Raw genomic sequence first — 19,148 nt, 5'->3', positions numbered from 1 at the left:
GCAACCTCACAGCAAAATATAGCTAACACATTCTAGCACCAAGTGGAAGAACCGAAAGAATACCTTGTCCATGCCATCCAAGTGTATTAAGAATCATTTTCTTTTGTTCCAGGAATTCCCAGTATTCGACACTCAAAAAGAAAAAGAAACCCCTTATAAGTAGGGGTGTCATCGGTTCGGTTTGGTTCGATTTTGGACCGAAAACCAACCGAACCGACCTGATCGGTTGTACGTTGATACTAACCATTCGGTTGGCTGTTTTCTGGACAACCGAACCGAACCAAACCGAACCAACAGCAGTTTGGTTCGGTCGGTTTTTTTATACCTAATAAACAGAATTTAAAATATCATAAAATGAAGTTTAAAACCTTCAATAAACTAGAATAACAAGAGTATATCACATCCAAATCCAATACAAATTCAACTTAATTAAATATAAAACAAAGGCAATTAAAAATGTCTAGCAAAACAACAAAAATAAACACACTTTAAACCGCAACAGTCACTTTAAAACAAATAAAAACCAAACAGCCAGTCAACCACCATGCTTAATCTGAATCCACACCAGACTCATCCTCATCTTCTCCGGTTGGTGCAATTTCTACAAAAATAAAACAAGAAAATCAATATAGATTATAAATATAATATAGATTATAGATTATAAACAAAACAATAAGAAATTAGCATTTTTAATTCATGAACAAAACACCAAAAGTTTTGTTTCCAGCAACAAAACCACAACAGCTCATAAGCAGCTTATGAAAAATTAGCATTTTTAATTATATGCAGCCATATATATGCAGAACAAAACCACAGCAGCTCATAACAGTACAACTAGCTAGTTTATTTGCATCATTTAATACTCACTAACTGCCATATAATCAACAGATTTTAAATTCATTAACAGCTCTAACAGTCCACCAAAACAAGCATCATTGGATGTAAAAACAACATATTCTAACAAGTAGAAGGCAAGTTATTATTTCACAAGCAATGTATTCAATGAATGTCTCTATTTTTCATCCAGGAAAAAAATTAAAATAAAAAATAAAGCGATGCATTATCCAGCCAATTCTATTTTATATATAACAAGATCCATCCAATTCTATTTTATATATACCTTGTTATGTATATGACATTATTATTACAGAAAATTACTCTACACAAATGACTCTAATGATTCATCCATTGCACAAAATCTTCACATTAAAGGATCTTGGTTCCTTATCATATTTTCTTGGAATTGAAGTTCATAGAACAGATTCTGTGCAGTTTGTCCCAAACAAAATATATAATAGACCTTCTATCAAAATTGGGAATGAGTGAAGCTAGTCCAATGCCTATCTCAATGATTTCATCCCTAAAATTACTATCAACTGGATCAGAGAAGTTTAATAGTAACGAAAGTTAGCCAATTCATGGGTTTAGAATCTACTTCAAAAATTAAACATCAAACTTCATATTAGAAACACTGAGAAGATGCTCATACCATAATTAGAAACACTGAGAAGCAGCTACCTAAACTATAATACCAAATCATGTTGGCTACTTGCTCACTAACTTCACCATATTTTGATAACCAACCTTCTATAAATTTGCAGAACAAGATGAATCTGCTGCTAAGACGGAACCAAATCCGATTTTAGACAAAATACACCAAGAAATGGTCCCCTGTCAATTGGTTAACATTTCCAAGTTCACTAACTGGATAGTATACAACGTAGAAGCATACCTTCACAATGGATAAACTGTTTCCGGTTGAAAGATCCGAGGGAAAAGTGCACCTTGATGTGTTTACACTAACATGGTTAAACAGCAATTTCTTTAACATGTTTTTCATTGCACCTCATGAGACACTCTCTAACAATATCCTATCAAATTCAGCTGCATTCAAATTTAAATTATTTGCAACAGATTTCAGGAAGATATCCCACATGTCATCATCAACTCCAGCGGATACGGCCAATGCAACAACCTTATTAATTTCTTCCACCATCCCTCTTGCACAAGAAAGCCCATCAATCAATATCGTGTATGTTGATTTGTCAGGCAAACATCCACTTTCAAACATCTCCTCTAGAATCCTTATTCCCTCCTTCACGTTACCAACCTTACAAAATCCTTCAATCAACATATTATAAGTAAATGCATTAGGTACGCAACCCTTCTCCACCATATCATCCCACAACCTAGCAGCCTCACAGAGCTCCCCTCTCTCGCACATTCCGGCAAACAATGTGTTATATGTCAATAGACTTGGAACCGCACCACCCCCAAATTCATCAAGCGCCTTCCTTGCTTCAATCACCTTCCCCTTCTTACATAGCCAATGAACAAGAGTACCCGTGACAGCATCATTGCGGCTGCAATTCATCCTCAAGAGCTTCCTCCAAACCTCACAAGCGTTCTCAACCTTCCCTTCCTCGCACAACATATCAACAACCCTACAACACAGCGCCGAACTCGGCACATGATTCTTCCCAAGCATATCGTCGAGCACATTAAGTGCCTCCCCGGACTTCTTCCCCTTACAATACGCCTCAATCATAACACTATAAGTAACCTCGTTAGGCTCAAGCCCATTCTCCTCCATCTCATCCATCACCTTAATTGCATCAACAAACATCCCTTGCCTACAAAACCCACTCACCAAGACAGTGTAAGTAGTTGCATCAGGTATCCACCCTTTCCCCAAAATCTCCATAAAAACCCTCTTTGCACCCCTCATGTCACCCCTCAAAGCATACCCACCTAAAACAGTAGTGTAACTCACCACATTGGGCACCACACCTATTGCAGGCATCTCATCCAAAACCCTCACCGCTGCATCTACGTTGTTCCCTTTACAAAGAGCCTTCAGCAAAATATTGCAACTAACCACATTGGGCACAACCCTAAATTTGGCCATACAATTCTTAAAAACAAAATGTGCTAAATCATAGTGCTTGCACTGAACCAGGGCATTAAGCGTGGTGTTCAGGGCCTTCGTGGAGGGTTGAATCCCAAAAGATTCGATCCTTGTGAAGGTCCTGAGTGCCAATTTTGGGCGGCCAGCAAGGCCGTACCCGCGAATAACCGTTATAAGCGGTTGTTCGTCGGTGATACGGGAATCACGAAGGATGGCATCGATTTGGGGGAAGTTGCGGGCACGAGAGAGCTTGAGAATGATGGCGTTGAAGGGAATAGGGTGGTGGGCGAGGTGGTTGTTGTTGCTATTGGGGTGGTGGGTTAGGGCGTAGTGGAAGATTTGGAGGGAGAGATTTGGGTCGTGTTGGCGGGAAATAAGGGAGGCAAGGGTTTTAGGAGTGAGGCGGCGGGGCCAGGGGTGCACTGGGGGCATGACGGTGAAGGAGGTGAGGGTGGTGGGTGCAGGAGAGGCGGCAGCAGTGATGGCGGCAGAGGTTGCGGCAGAGGTGAAGAAGGGGTGGGAGTGATGGAGGATGTGTGTGGAACGGGACATGCCTGCAATTGGCAACTCCTTTTCCTAGTTACATATTCATAACCTGCAATTTATGGCTCATTCTAAGTTATTTTCAACAGCAGAGGCGGCGAGAGAGAGGTAGTAGTTAAAGCATGAACGCTGTCCGGCTCCGCAGGTGAAGTTGTTGCCGTGAGTGAAGGTTGGGTTTGGTGGAGACCAATGAAAACCGGATCAGTCATCAAACCACTCTAGTCACTGGTTCACTGGTCCAACCGATCTAACCGTAGTTTAACCGAAAAAACTGTTCCATAATAAAATAATAAATAAATTATAAATAAACATCCTAAAATATCTTTCAAATTTAAAACCCTATATAAAATATCACCAACTAAATGTAATTAATCATCAAAATATGCAAAAACTTGCTGCAAATTTGTTGACAGTTAACATAATTATACTTCCATTAAAAATAGCTGAATTGAATTACAATGCACAAGTTAAAAATAGAGAATATTGTCTTAATGTAGCTGAGTCAAAAAGTAAAACAAAAAATGATAGTGTTGCACAACAAACACACAACAGAGCCTGAAACAAAAAGAATCCAACACGGAAGAGGGGCAGTGAGTTGGCGGAGATCGAGAGCAGGGACAGTGCAACCAAACAATGAACAAAACAATGAAAACAGAATCTTTTTTATATAACAGAACAATCAAAACATGAATCATACAATCACTAATTGCAAATTTTTTCTTCATAAGAACAGAACAATGAAAACATGAAGCATATAATAAATCAAAAGATCACAAATTGCAAATTTTTTAATAAGAACAGAAGTTAGAACAATGAAAACTGAAGAAGATTAACAGTTTTCAACCCAATTTTAACAAAGCTCATCACAATGATTAACAACAAAAAAAAAAAGCAATGAAGGAACAGTGAATCAGTAGCATAGGCAGTGCAAATTCAAGAAACTTTAATAAAATTTAACTACAGAAACAGACAGTAAAGCAGTAATAGAGTTATCAATTTAAAATTTATCATTAAATACAATCAGTGAGCAAAACTAATCAACCAAGCACTGACTGGGCATTTGAAAAAAGAAGAAAGAATCTTTCATTTAAATCACAGCAACAACACAACAACACCAATAGGAACATTTAAAACAAAGCAACCAAAAAAAATATCTCAAAATCACCATTGCTGAAAACAATAATTTGATACGTGTATGCTCAAAGAATAAAAGCTAAGCTTCCAGGAAAGTGAAGAATACCCAAACCAAAGAACCTTCAATCACAGCTTAAACCAAGAACAGAAAATCACAACAAAATGAAAAAAAAAATTAAAGATAACAGAACAACAACACAAGAACAATTAGCAAATTAACAAGTTCACAATAACAGTTAAAATTTACCAGTGTGCAAGTGGAATCATTATGCTAATATGTTTTCTGCAAAGACGCTATTTGTGCAGCTAAAATTTCCTAATTACTAAGATCCAACTATTCTTAATTTCACATGCAATCAACTTACCAAGTTTCTAAAAGCTAGAAATTATAAAACCAACCAGAAATATGGTTAAAGCATTTCATCAAACATGTTGAATGCGGTAAAATTAAAACGAAATAAGAGAACTCAAAGCTTAATATCAATGTGATAGAGAAGAGAACATAACAATTGTATAATCTATGAAAAAAATCCAAACCACTACCAAATCAAATAGTTACTTATTGTAAATTTGTAATAGAAATCAGAAGTTGCAGAGTTTGAAGCAGAGTATTGGTGGCGGGTTTAGGGAACTCACGGCGGCGACAAAAGAGAGCAGTTCGACGGCTAGGTAGAGCGCGCGGGTTGGTCACAGAGTTTGAAGCAGAGCAACGTGGCTTCCAGACGAACGCGAATGCGAACTCGAACGGTGAACGGTGAACGGCGAGTGAACGCGAACGGTGAACGCCGAGCGAACGTGAACGGCGAAGAACGCGAAGGAATACGGCGGCTGAGCGAAGAGGGGAACGTGAACGGCGAAGAAACGGCGGCGGAAGCGCGGCTGAGCAGACAAAGACGACGGACGCCGAGCTCAAGGAAGCAGCTGCAATCGGTGACAGCGAACAGGGGTTGAAGGCTTGGAGCACGACGGAAGCTAGATAGACGGACGGACGGCGGCAATATGCCACTCCTTGCGGCGGTGGTGTAGGCTTAGTTTTTGTGATTTTTGTGATTATGAAAGAAGGAAAGGGAGAAAGAGAGAAAGGGGGAAAGAAAGGAAGTAGTAGCTTGGCTTTTGGGTAAACCGGCCGGGTCTCGGTTCGGTCCGACCGGATACCGGTTTAGCGGTTCTTCAACGATTTTCTAATCACCAATTTTACATGTCTAACCGGATTGTTAATGTTATCGGTTCATAATTGGACCGGTCTAATGGCTGTTCATTCCAATTTTCAGAAATCATGCTATTAATAGAATATTTTAAATATTTTTATTTAAAAATAAATCCATTAAAAACTGAAATTCTTTATTTTTTTAAATTTAATTTATTATCTTAACATATACCCTTTAAGTAGTGAGCTGAATTAGACTAAATTCAAACTCGACTCAAAAAAATTGAACTTGATTCACGGCTCAACTTATTAATAATGGAGCCTATTTCTTAAGCTCAAATTTGGTCACCAAAACTTCATGACTAACTTGACTCACTTCCAACCCTACCTTTTAATAAATTATATTTTTATCAAAATATTTAAAAAAATAAATAATTAATTTATCTTTTCAAAGATATCGTTCAATAATTTTTTAATTATTAAATTATAATTTTACCAATATTTTCGTTAACAATTATAATTATATTTTACTATTAATTTTCCGATATCAATATATATTATTTTAACATTAACTAAAAAAAAATATGGTAAGATTATTTTCCGATATATATATATATATATATATATATATATATATATATATATATTAACAGTAGTAAGATTTTTTATATTTAATGTTAAAATAATATATATTAATATAAAAAAATTAATAATAAAATATAAAAATAATTATTAACAAAAATTTTGATAAATTACAATTTAATAATTAAAAAATTATTGAAGAGTATTTTAAAAAAATAATTTAATTGTTAAATTTTTTTAAAATTATTTTGATAAAAATATAATTTAATCAATAAAAAAATATTAAAAAAATATTTTAGTAAGCAAAATTTAATGACAAAAGAATAAAATTTTTGCTAATAGGGTATTTTTATAAAAAATACTTTTTTTTTTCGAAAAATGAATAAAGCTAACATTAGTTAATACAAAAAATTTAAAATAAATTAAGGATTTTAGATTTTTTAAAAATTATAAAAAATGTATTTTTTACAAATAAAAGAGATGAAAGTATCATTTTAGCATATCTAAAAAGAAAAAAATAAAATTTTCTTATACATTTATTATTTAGAGTTTATTTTTTATTTTTTTACTAAAAATAAGAAAACTTAAACCTGCAGTCAGTATGAAAAAATTATCTCATTTGAACTATAACTCATTTACACTCAAAATTTAATTTGAATGCACATATAAAACTATCTTACACTACCTATATATGATGAATGCTAGACATGTATTCATTGTTGTGTTGGTTGGGTCAGCTATATTCATAACTATGTATTTTGGGAATTTAGAGACAGTTCCATATACCAAGAGAAGCCACTGGATTTTGTTATCTAAAGCCATGGTGAGGCAACTTGGGGAGGCTGAATTCGAGAAACAGAAGGCGAGTTTCAAGGGAGTGTGAGGATAAGGATGATATCAATGGAAATCATTGATACCTTGCAGAGAGGGTTGAGCAAGGAACAAGTTTGGAGTGATGTTGGTTATGTCACAGGGTTTGAAGGGGATACTGAGGAGACTTTGAAATCGTTGACTAATGCTAGTGCTTATTGTAAGGCAGAGAGTGGTTGGCACAAGGAAGATGAAATCCTTGATGACAGTTGGGTTCAGCAAAGTAGAAAGGAAGGGCCAGCTACCTCTCATCTCGATGGATTGAATTGGGAGGTGCTTGTTGTCAATGATTCGGTTGTCAATGCCATTTTGCTACCTGGTGGTAAGATTGTTGTATACAACGGATTGTTAGAGCATTTTAAAAGTGACGCTGAGATTGCCACTATAATTGGACATGAGGTATAATTGTGCTTTGTTTTTTCAGTTTAGGGTTTAGGGTTTATTAATTCGTCTGAAAGATCTCTGTGCTGATTTGTCTGTGTTTTCTTCTTAATTAGGTTGGGCATGCTGTGGCCAGACACATCGCTGAAGGTTTGACGAAGAATAGCTTCTTTTTTCTTGAGGCTACCATTCTATCGACGGTATAACTTGGTCCATGTCTTTCTAATAAGTCAATTTCAGCGGGTGGTTCTTTGATTACACTTGTTGCATTTTACTTAACATCATGTTTGCCATCACTGTCAAAATAGTGTAGAATGCTGTCGTGGATAAGAACTCCATTTCATTTACCATATGCTTTACCATAATTTCAATTAAGTGAATGATAGATTGATAGTTGATATCTTTTCTGAATAAAATTTCTGAGCGAGATGGGATTTAATAATTCATTTGAAACTGGTCTTGTGATACAGTAATCAAATTTTGACATGTCTTTTCTCAAGACATCCTCAATTGTAGTACCCTTGAGACATTATTGTGTGCCATCTATCAGCATGTCAATGTTGTTTTAAATATCGGATTATACTTAAATAATCATCTACCTGCTGCTTGTACTTGTTTCTCTTGGTAGATATTGTGGAAACTTTTTCTTCCTTCAATTTTTCATAACTAAATCCTGTTTTCAGGATGGAAATGGAAGCTGATTACATTGGCCTGCTCTTGATTCCGCCGGATATGATCCACAGGTGGCGCCCACAGTGTATCAGAAACTGGGAGAAGTCAACGGTGACTCGGCACTTATGGATTATTTCTCCACTCATCCATCAGGAAGAAAGAGAGCAAGGTTGCTCTCCCAGGCCAAAATAATGGAAGAAGCATCCACTATATACAAGAATGCTAGGTCTGGAAGAAGTATTGAAGGATTTCTTTAGCAGAACTTATATTGCCACACCAGAATCAACAAAGAACCTGTAGATGAAACTTAAAAGAATTCTGTTTTGGCCAAAAGAAAAGCTAGGGAATTTTCTGTATGATGAAATTTTGAACAATTTAGTTTCATAGATAGATGTTTGTTATGTAAAGTGTTAATTGTACAGCGCTTCAAAAGAAAATTAATGATTAGATCATCTGATGTAACATCTCAAAGGTATTTCTAAGGTAGAAGTGACTATTTTTTCATTGCTCAATACATGTTATTGCAACAACCAAATCAAGTGTATGGTTGCTACTATGCTCATATAAAAGGTTAAAAAAGTATTGTTCAATGTATTTTTTAGGAGTTTGCTCGTGATGGATTAGGTTGGAAGGCTTTTGATTGCGTTACACTGTTGAGAGATGGAGAAAAGGTGGTGCTGCCTTGATATAGTGAAAAGCTGTTTAGTCAATTGAACCTCAAGTTTATGACTATGCATGCAAGGTTGATATTGTTATTGAGCCAGGTTCTTTGAGTGAAAATCATGCTTACAAAGGATTATATGAAACTGTTTTTTTTTTTTTGGGTTTTTTTTGGGGGGGGGGTGTTGATGAGGGTAAAGGATTAGGAGAAAAGACTTTCACAACCGGTAAAAAAAAAAGGAGAAAGGATTCTGATGGGTTCAGCCTCAATAGATGGAGAATGGAGATGATGGTATTGATGTTGATAAAGGAGGTGGATGAGAAACAGAAAAAGAATGTGAAGAGGATGATGGTGGGATTATGCGGGGTAATTTTGGAACTAAACTATTTTGACCATAAAAAATTTGACAAAAGTGTAAAATTAGAAGTTATTTCAAAATATAAAATATCTTTTAATCTACTTAAGAATCTTTGAAAATAGTATACTATAATTCTCAAAAATATTATTTGCACACTAAAATTAGTTATTAAAATTAGTCACAATATAAATTCTTTAAATTAATTTTTTTATACTAATTTTGAAATTCAAAAAATTAGAATAATAATTTTTTTTTTATATTTAACGAATCTATTTTTTAACTAATTCATTTGAGTTGGCTTCACTTTTGTTGATGTTTTTAGTAGAACCGATAAAATATATATTGACCTATTAGTTTGTCGTCTGCAATATCTAATATTATGTCATATGGTAAATAACATTTTTCATAAGAAACTAGTCAATTTACGGAGAAAAAAATTCGTCTATTGACCGGAAACAGAGCTCAACGTAGAGCCTTAAAGCCCCACAGGTGGGTGAAATGGTGGAGAAATAAATGGTCAAGTTAAATTCTGAAAAATCGTTTATTCTTTAAATTTATTTTTGAAATTTATTTTAGTTAAATTTATTTTTTAAAATTCTTAATTAATCATAATAATACTAATAGATTAATAATATCAAAATTTGTTAATATAATATATTAAATAACTCTACAATTATACCGTCTGACTTAGCGCAAAAAATAAATAATAAGATTTAAAAAAAACAATTTGTATAAATTAAATTTTAAATTTTTTTTAATGTTTAAATCAAACTAGCTGATTCCAATCCGAAGAATTTAAAAATTTTAGAACATACAAATTAAATACTTCTCCATCCAACATTTTTGTAGATTTTTTTTTTTTTTTGTAGAACTTACTTTCCAACCAATATATCCATCATTCTCTCCAATCAACGCCATAAAAAAAAAAAATAGCCCAAAGAGTATTGGACGGAAGTCACGGAACGTGATGACGGTAATGTTAACATGTAATGACCCCACGAGAGAGAACCTCTTTTTTTTTTTTAATTGTTTTATATGACGAACTGTTTTTTGGTATTATATGTGACGAGCTTTTATAAATCCCATCTTCAGTATAAAAACAAATTAACAAATTACAATCACAATGACTCTTAATCCATATCCATTATTGCACTGAAAGAGTAGTGCAAGCCCAATTGATGTTAAATGTTGATAAGTTGATTATCCACAAACATTAATAGACAAAGTGAATAAAAAAATTATCAATGAAAATATGTAATATTAGAAGCATGTACACGTCTATCCAGAACGAAAAATACATGTACACGTGTTAAGCCCATATTGGCCCATGAGTTTCCATCCATTTCAACATCAAAACTCGGTCTCTCATTCACATTCGTTGCTACTTGCTACATCTCGTCCATAGGTTGGTTCTTTTTCCTCGGAAATTATTCGACCCACTAGTTTTTTTTAATCATTTATATTTGTATTCATATTTTCAATATTTAATTTAGGACAAATAAATTAAAAAATAATTTTTTTAAATAAGTTAAATAAATTAAATATAAATGACATGATTTATGGTTATTTAATTTGGATATATTGGTTATTAAATATATTTATTGACGTTACGTAATTAAATACACGTATAAAATTATTTTATGTCAATAATATATCAAAATCAAATTCTTATTAATGATTTTATGTCAAATTAATAATGTATGAATAATTTAACTGGAATTAAGTTATGTTTTCAACTCCCAAACTTATAAATTATAAATAAAATTTATTCAATATTCAATATTCAATCTATTATTAAATTGGTTATAGTAACTTCAATTAATACTCCTTGCAAAAAAACCCTAAATCTAGTAGTCTTTCTTTGTAAGATTAGCAGAAAAAGAAAGTTACTAAATGGTCATAATAAGTGCTTAAAAAATGCAACAAATCTATAATCAAATACATATGTTCATTATTCTTTTTGGCAAATTCCTTTGTATCTAATTTGAACTCAAATCTTTGTATTCGGACTCATATTTTCCGGACAAATAATTTAGTTAAAAAGTATTAATTAAGAGAAGAAAAACAAATAAATTTAAAATAATATATAAAATTTCTTTCAATTTAATATTTTTAAAAAGTGTTCTACTTGTTGTTAATAAAACTCATAAATAAATAATTTTAAAAAAAATGGTGAAGGAATCTTTCCCTTTGGTTTTTTTTTTTTTTTGGGTCACCACATTATTCCTAGTCATGCTTCAATAAATAAGGTAGTAATTTGGGTCTTTTGGGCCCGATAATAAGATAATTTTATATACCCTGCGCCAATGATCCAACTTACTAAATTAAAATATTAAGACAGAAAGCCAATGAATTTTAGCTCACACGGTATTCCGTCCCTTTTCTATCTCAAAGATCTTGGGCTCAACTCTTATAAAAAAATTGATAAATATATGAGGAATATATGGGTGTGTGTTGTACTTATTATTGAGAATTATCCAATCTATTTAAGGTACTTAGGATTGAGGGTTATCTACTAGCGAAGCTTGAAATAAAATTTTGGAGGACAAAAATTTAATATAAAAATTTAATAATAATATTTATAAATATTAAGATAAAAAATATAAAATAATTTATAATGGGTTCGAAATTTATAATGGTACTCTTCGAGTCTTTAGTGGCTTAAAATCTTCAATAATTAAATCAGAAGTAAATTTTTTAGCAATTTATAATATTTATTGAATTTTTTTATCAATTTATACAAATACAATAATATCAATACTTAGTGAATATTCTAATATTTTTATCATATAAAAAATTAAATTAAATAAATAAAAAATACCTAATTTTTTATTTTTTAATTTTAATGTGTTGTAAAAGCTAACATAGATCCACCCAATTCGGTCCAAATTCAACATGTTTTTAATGTTTAAATACTAAAACTATTGTGCAATAAAAGTAAGAGATGAAGATCAAAGCTGGATATTTTAAGTCATAGTAAAATTCTTGAGCCAACTGAACTATTCTTTTATTTTTTGAAAACTTACTACTAATTTTTTTATAAAAAATTTGGGAGCTATGGCCCATCGTCTCAACTAAGCTCCGCTCCTGTAGCCATATTTACAGGTATTTGCACACAAGAATTAATACAAATTGCACCCATATTTACTAAAATTTACACACATAAATTAATATAAGTTGCATCCATATTTTGCAGAGTTTGCACAAATAATTTTGTGCAAACACTTGATAGCAATAATTTGTACTCATATTTAAAAGTATTTGCACACAAAAAATATATAATTTATACTTACATTTATAAGAGTTTGTATACATAAATTAATACAATTTGCATCTATATTTTTTAAAATTTACACACGTAAATGATAATTTAGTATTTATGATGGTCAAATAATAGCTAAAATTATAAAAAAAACTGATGGCTACATAGAATTTTTTATACACTAATTTATTAATCAACAATAAATTTTTAAATAGAGTTTTAACCAATAACAAATGAGGTATTGGCATGTTGAGATGAGAAAATATAATATATTATATTTTTTTTGTAATTTTGCTTCTTGTTATACTAGAATATAGATATTAGTCTAGTTTGGATGGTTCATACCGTTATGTTGAATCTGGAAATTTGGATATTATAAATAAAATAAAATAATGTAGCTATCCTAATTGATACTCACGTATAATTGCGATGAGGCCAAAAAGTAACAAACATAGAAGTGAGAGAGATACACAGAACTAGAAAGTTGGCAACAGACTTCCATAATTTCACAGATCACAATGTGCACAGATAAGATAAAGGCAGCTACTCCCATGAAGATGCCAAAAACATCTTCTCATGATGATCCTTGTTTAAAAAGTGTAACTTATTTATTTTGCAACACTTTAAATAAAGGTAACACTTTTACTTCAAATAAAATCAAGTCCTACAATCTATCATCCAATGGTCAAAATGATATATCTTCACATGATGACAATCATTAAATCTTCATTGGAGTAGCCACCTAAGATAAAATCATAAAATTCATACCATATAGTCCAAGAACAGCCCGTGACTAATGGACCATCCCTGCTTCTTTTCTTATCACACATATCTCACTCCACACAAATACAAATCTAACAGGCCAACTTCACTAATTTTTAATTAATAAAAAAAACTTAATATTTATATGCATTTATTTTTACATAAAATTAATAATTAAAAATTATTAAATAATTTAACAAAATCAAATTATTGTATAATAATTTTTAATTATTAATTTCACATAAAAATAACTACATATAACTTCTAGTTCACACTTTTATATGAGCTAATTATTGGTCAAAAATAATAAATTCTGATCGGATTTTGGCATCTCTGAATTTATTATCAACATGCAATGATGACCCTAATAAGCATACATTAATTAATTAACATCACTTGTACTCATGCTACTAGTGGCCATCCCATTCAAGCTGCATTGACGGCAATTTTCATGCCAGATTCACAGTGACCAGGGACGTTACATATGAAGTAATTTGCACCTCTTGCGATCTTGATTTGGTCCTTCCCTGATCTGAACACTTTAGCACCTCTTGGGGTCCTGCAACTGCTGTATCCACTTCTATCCACAGCAACCACGTTGTGTGTGCTTGAATCATAGTTGAAAACTGCAACATTAACATAATCTCAGTAAATATGTATTTGATCTAAGACTATACTAAAAATTATGAGTAACACATAATAAAAAGGAAGCTAATTAAAGTTACCTAGCACGTCACCAGCTTTAAAGGTTTTTCCTTTGGGCCAAGAATTTGTGTTGAAGGACCATCCACCAGGTCCTCCAACAGTGTAAGTGGCTGCATTTGAAGGTTTCACTAGAAACAGCAGACACATAAGAGAGATCAAGGTGGCCATAACCATAAGTAAAGATGCACTGCCTCTTCCCTTAGACATTTTTGTATGTACTCTCCAAAGTGATGCAGATCTTGGCTATAATTAACAATATAAGTAGCAGATTGAAGGTGAAAGATTCTGTGTGTGTTTTTGTAAGGTTGAAAAGCTTAGTTTCCCTTTGGTCTTTTTATAAGGGTGGTTGACTCATGATGCATATAAAAGATGGAATGTAAGGACAAAATAAATAAAAGCAGAGACTTATTGTTAGTGACTTAACTTTATTTTAATAATTCCTTAATTAACTACTAGATAATATACTACATTATAACCGCCACTTTTAATAATTTTTTTTAATGAATTTAATTTTGATGTCATGAAAGTGTAAAGCATTTTACATAATCGTTAAATCGCATCCGTTCTTTTGAATGACTATTTAGACTATTAATATAAAAAGTAGTTATTTTTATCGATGTGATATTACATAATTAGATACACGTGTAAAATTATTTTATATTGATAGTACATTAAAATTAAATTTTTTGTTAATTACTAACAAAATTTAGACTATGATTCAGATAAAGTACATTTCATAAATAAATTTGATTAAAAAAGTTAAGATGTTAAAAACTACAAAAATATTAATCTAGTTAAAAAGATACTTGTTAAGACCATTGTAAAGAGAAAAATATTATCAAAAATGGTTAGAAAACAAAATATATTTTTAGTGCATTATTGCTTAAGACATTCTTGAAGGTAAATCCAAAATTTATCTTGAGGAGCTCTTGGCATTAACCATTATTAGAAGTTAGATAAAGTATTTGATGGACCTATCTAGAAAAAGTCCATCCAAGGTGAGATATTCAAAATTGTCCTATTTATTATCCTGTACTTGCCTATTGAATGCAAAACTTCATATGTTTGTTAAACCTTAAATGACCCCACTTACTGAGATTCTAAGTTAACCCTAGATTTTATCTAATAAACACATATAAGATAATAAATTAGGACAAATCATAAATATTTTAGAAAACTCTTAGATATATCCGTTTATGAGAGTTCTATCGAATATTTTATTCATAGTTTTCAAAACTCAAACATCATCTCACAACAAATTAGTGTGTTTTTATGATGTTTAATTTTTTAACGATTTAACATAAAAGTAAAAAAATAAGATTCACCTTAACTTCTCTTATTTTTTAGATAATTTTTTTATTTTTACGATATTTCTTAATTCGACAAGTTAAGGATTAATCCGTTGCGGATCGGAGTTCTACTTAAGAGTTTGTCGCTGGTTAATGGGTTTCTGCATGTATGAGACAGAATTTGAATTTTTAACACTTATTTAAATTGACTAATAAACTAACTACTAGACGAATCCAACTTAATTATCTTTTAGATAATTTAGATATTAATGTATTAGACTTTAAAATTTACCTCAAATTAAAGCCCAATGAATTAAGGGCTTGGTGGTTTGAGGAATATGCTCACAGTACCCTATGGAGTCAAGGGTTTAGGCCCATCTGCCACAACTTTAACGGGCAAATTAAACATGAAATCCGGGGAGCTTAATTGAGTAGTGAGTTATTAATTTGGCCCATGAGGGCTGTAGCTTTTAAAAAGGCATGGAACATTATGAATTGCACCGTTGACTAATGACTACCACACTTTGATGAATGATGAAAGTTTGTGTACCCCATACCTGAGCCTTGATGGGACATCACTTGTTACAATAGGTACTACTTTTTTTTTAATTTTGTGTCTAGAAGACTAATTAAGTTTTCTATTAGGGCATCAAGGGAGTGCAAAATATTGAGAAAACAAAGTAGTAATAATCAAGATTTCAAGAATATAATAACAACCGCCGACAACAATAATCACAAATAAACACAATTAATTAAGATTTGAAAATTGGTAATAGATAAAGTGGAGAAAAAATTTAGTCTATGAAAGACGAAAATCCTTAACAAAGCTGATAAACTAGTTCTTCTTAAATTTGTGCCCAATAGTTTATCAGTTTACTACTTGAATTTGTATAAAATGTTAAAAGTGGTTACGAAAAAGCTAATTAAATTACAAAAAAAATTTTTATAGAGTAAAGAAAATGATAAGAATAGTATGTTTCTCGTGAAATAAAAAATGGTACAGACTCTGAAAAAGTCAAGTGGATTAGGTACAGGCTATGCATTGATAAGAAATACATCGCTTTTGTTTAAGTGGTGGTAGCGTTTTTTAAAAGTGGAATGTCCTTTGTAAACAAAGATTGTGTGTTCTATTAATAACTTAAATTCCAATGAGATGTTATCTATTCATATTTTACCTACAAGAGGAGATTCATAAAAAGATATATGTCAGCTGCAGATTAGTGAGCAATGGGTGATGGATAAGATGATTAGTGGTTTGACTATAAAATTAGAGGATGGAAGGAGAATTCACTTCTGAAAAGATATATAGCTACGATGTGGTTCTTTGAAAGATAGTTTTTCAAGACTTTTCTCAGTTTCAAATAAAAAAGGATCTGTTACAGGGGATTGTAAATTTTGGAATGGGCTAATGTGGATTTAAAACTTTCAATGGAGGAAAGATCTCTACCAATGAGAGTTAAAAATTCTCAACCAACTTCATGATATACTAAGATCAATTAAACTAACAACTGGTAGAGAGGATAGGGTGGTGTGAAAATTTGATAAAAGAAAAAGGCGTATATTCTACTAACTTTTTTATTCCGATTTTGCAGGAAGAAACTCTTCCAAAGGACATAACAAGCTACAACTACATTAGTGTAATTTGGAGAGGGTTGGTTCCTCCAAGAATTGAACTGTTTGCATGGTTTGTTTTGGTTGGCAGGTGAATACTAAAGAGAGATTGAATAGGCTAAGAATTATTAGTCCTAGTTATAATATTTGTGTTTTGTGTAAGAAGGATATTGAGTTCATTCATCATTTGTTCCTTGGTTATGAGAGTTTACCTTGCAGGATTGGTGTGCACGAATGGCACTCTTTGGTAGAGCGTGAGTCATTTCGGAGAGCATCAGACAACACTTTGAGAGTTGGACAGGAGAGCCTAGTAACAAAGAAAATTGTAAAAAGTAGTTATTTGAATTATTTGCAGTAACTTGGAATATTTAGAATGAAAGAAATGAAAAAATTTTTAGAAATAAAAAGACAGGTGTTAAAGTCCTTATTAATAGAACCTTCTTAAGTTATAAAGAGTAGTATGGTTCTGACCCTTTTAATTATTGATGACAATATCGAAAATGACAAGGAATTTTTTGTAAATTATTTTTATTGTTTCTTAGTTTTGTTGTTCTATTTTTCTTGGTGTCTGTGTTTGCTTATGTTGCTCCACCTTCTTATGTTGAATTTTTTATTAAAAAAAAGATGTTCCTAATATGTACTTTGAAAGATATTTTTTTTACTTTAAAATAATCTTATTCATATATATTACTTCCTCCTTTTGGCAGTGATGTTAGGATTATAAAATTATACATAAAGAATACTATATTAGGACTTAGAGTTTTAAGTTTGGGAAAAGTATAGGTAGACAATAATGAAAATACTAAACAATGTGAACAATGGATATATCAGATGTTTATTTCACTAGGTGTGCGAATGGTTGTTCTAATATTAAGATTTAGGTGGGTAATTTGGAGGTGTAGTGTGTTTTGATCTGATTGGTAGTTGTTCATATTGTTCAAGAAAGTTATTGGTTACCTAACATAATCCTTAAGTTTGTGTCTGGCCGTTACTAGTTGTTACTATAATTATTTGATCAATTTTTCGTAGAATTCTTGTATCTAATACGTATAGTAATAGTGCATGGATAAATAGTTATGCATACTATTGTAAGAGTGGCTTTTCCTAATGAGTGTACATCCAGTCTCAGTCTGATAAAGATCTGGCCAAATCTAAAGATTTTTGGTGAATTATTTTGGCTCAATTTTAAAGTGGTTCAGATTAGACTTGGAAAAAAATGTCATTTGAAAAAAAACTACTCAACCAGGTTCGAATCAAAGCTCGAGTCACCAGTCACCAGCCTGGCTCTGCGAGAGACTACTTAAACAAAAAATATCTTGCACATTGCATTTACTATCCTCTCAAATCTCAATTAGGGTACGTCTCTCACTCTCAGCCTTTTTTTAGTGTCAATCTCTATTTCTTCGTACTTAATCTTTACTGAGACACTCACCATCACCAGCCCCACTCGATCTTTTTCTCCATACAAAATATTACTCTGCTCGACTGCTTCTTCTTTGTGTTGCACTGCTCGAAGACTTCTTCTAGCAATGCTCTGTTCTACTTTACATGCAAAGTGCAAACCTCTTCGTGCTGCTCAGACTCAGTTCAGTCTCCACCAGCATCCTGTGCGAAGGTCAGACTCACCACCCCCAATAGCTCCTGCAAAGCTAAGTTATACCGCTTTTCTACTTTACCACTCTATTGCCTCACCGCCATCTATTTTGCATAATTTTTTTGCGCTTCTACTCTATTTTGCATTGTCGCCACCTCTGCTGAGTCGTCGTTCCTAAAGCTTGCGTAGTTCTAGATTTGTTCCTAAAGAGTGCTTTTTCTTGCCCTTTTTTTCTATTAGATTTGTTGTGGTGATAAATTGTTTAAGTTTTTTTGTGTCCAATAATATTATTATGATCTATTGATTGAATATATGTTGTATATAAGTATATTAATTTTGGTGCTGATAAGTAATGATTGTTTCTCTTTTTCAATTCAGACTCGAGTTTAAACCCGATAAAAAATAACCCGAAATATAAAATATTTGTCGGGTTTAAGAAGTGAATAATATGACAAAAAAAATGGTTTATATTCTTTTTTGCTATAATTTTGTCCATTTAGGAATGTCAAAATATTAGAATTTTTTAGAATAAAGTGAACAATTGAAAGAATACTTGGGTATAAGTTAAGACCCTAGTTAGTCAATGGTATATTATTAGAAGAAAGGAAAATTTTGAAAAACTTGAAGCAATACAAGGGAGTGAAAATAAAGGATGTGTGTGGTGGCTTT

General features: G+C 32.0%; 2 protein-coding genes and 1 pseudogene across 3 annotated transcripts; 1 reads left to right on the top strand and 2 right to left on the bottom strand.

The window, feature by feature from the left end:
• Positions 1 to 355: 355 nt before the first annotated feature.
• Positions 356 to 5,668, bottom strand: LOC112764531 (uncharacterized). Of its 2 annotated transcripts, none has more exons than XM_025810187.2 (3): positions 5,222 to 5,668; positions 1,733 to 3,722; positions 356 to 601 (listed from the first exon to the last, which is right to left on the bottom strand). In XM_025810187.2, exon 2 carries the CDS (start codon positions 3,458 to 3,460, stop codon positions 1,847 to 1,849), a length of 1,614 nt encoding a protein of 537 aa, XP_025665972.1. In that variant the 5' UTR covers positions 3,461 to 3,722; positions 5,222 to 5,668; the 3' UTR covers positions 356 to 601; positions 1,733 to 1,846. The 2 variants fall into 2 exon arrangements, with proteins under 2 accessions (XP_025665972.1, XP_025665973.1); XM_025810188.2 differs by having other exon boundaries at positions 1,585 to 3,722; positions 5,222 to 5,657.
• A 1,340-nt stretch (positions 5,669 to 7,008) lies between these two features.
• On the top strand, positions 7,009 to 8,772 carry LOC112763836 (mitochondrial metalloendopeptidase OMA1-like; annotated as a pseudogene).
• A 4,332-nt stretch (positions 8,773 to 13,104) lies between these two features.
• LOC112766625 (basic blue protein) lies at positions 13,105 to 14,324 on the bottom strand. Its single transcript, XM_025812521.3, has 2 exons — positions 14,006 to 14,324; positions 13,105 to 13,906 (listed from the first exon to the last, which is right to left on the bottom strand). The coding sequence occupies exons 1-2, from the start codon at positions 14,190 to 14,192 to the stop codon at positions 13,707 to 13,709; spliced, it is 387 nt and encodes a 128-aa protein (XP_025668306.1). The 5' UTR covers positions 14,193 to 14,324; the 3' UTR covers positions 13,105 to 13,706.
• Between the last annotated feature and the right edge of the window lie 4,824 nt (positions 14,325 to 19,148).

The sequence above is a fragment of the Arachis hypogaea genome, chromosome 17, assembly GCF_003086295.3.
Source record: "Arachis hypogaea cultivar Tifrunner chromosome 17, arahy.Tifrunner.gnm2.J5K5, whole genome shotgun sequence".
NCBI lineage: Eukaryota > Viridiplantae > Streptophyta > Magnoliopsida > Fabales > Fabaceae > Arachis > Arachis hypogaea.
Note: the sequence above shows the minus strand (reverse complement) of the source record. Positions and strands in the feature narration are given on the sequence as shown.

Bases quoted from the DNA above. Each gene is read 5' to 3' on its own strand.
- LOC112764531 (XM_025810187.2), bottom strand. From the start codon at position 3,460: ATGTCCCGTTCCACACACATCCTCCATCACTCCCACCCCTTCTTCACC.
- LOC112766625 (XM_025812521.3), bottom strand. From the start codon at position 14,192: ATGTCTAAGGGAAGAGGCAGTGCATCTTTACTTATGGTTATGGCCACC. The intron at 13,907-14,005 runs GTAACTTTAATT...TTAATGTTGCAG, and splicing joins TAAAGCTGGTGACGTGCTAG to TTTTCAACTATGATTCAAGC.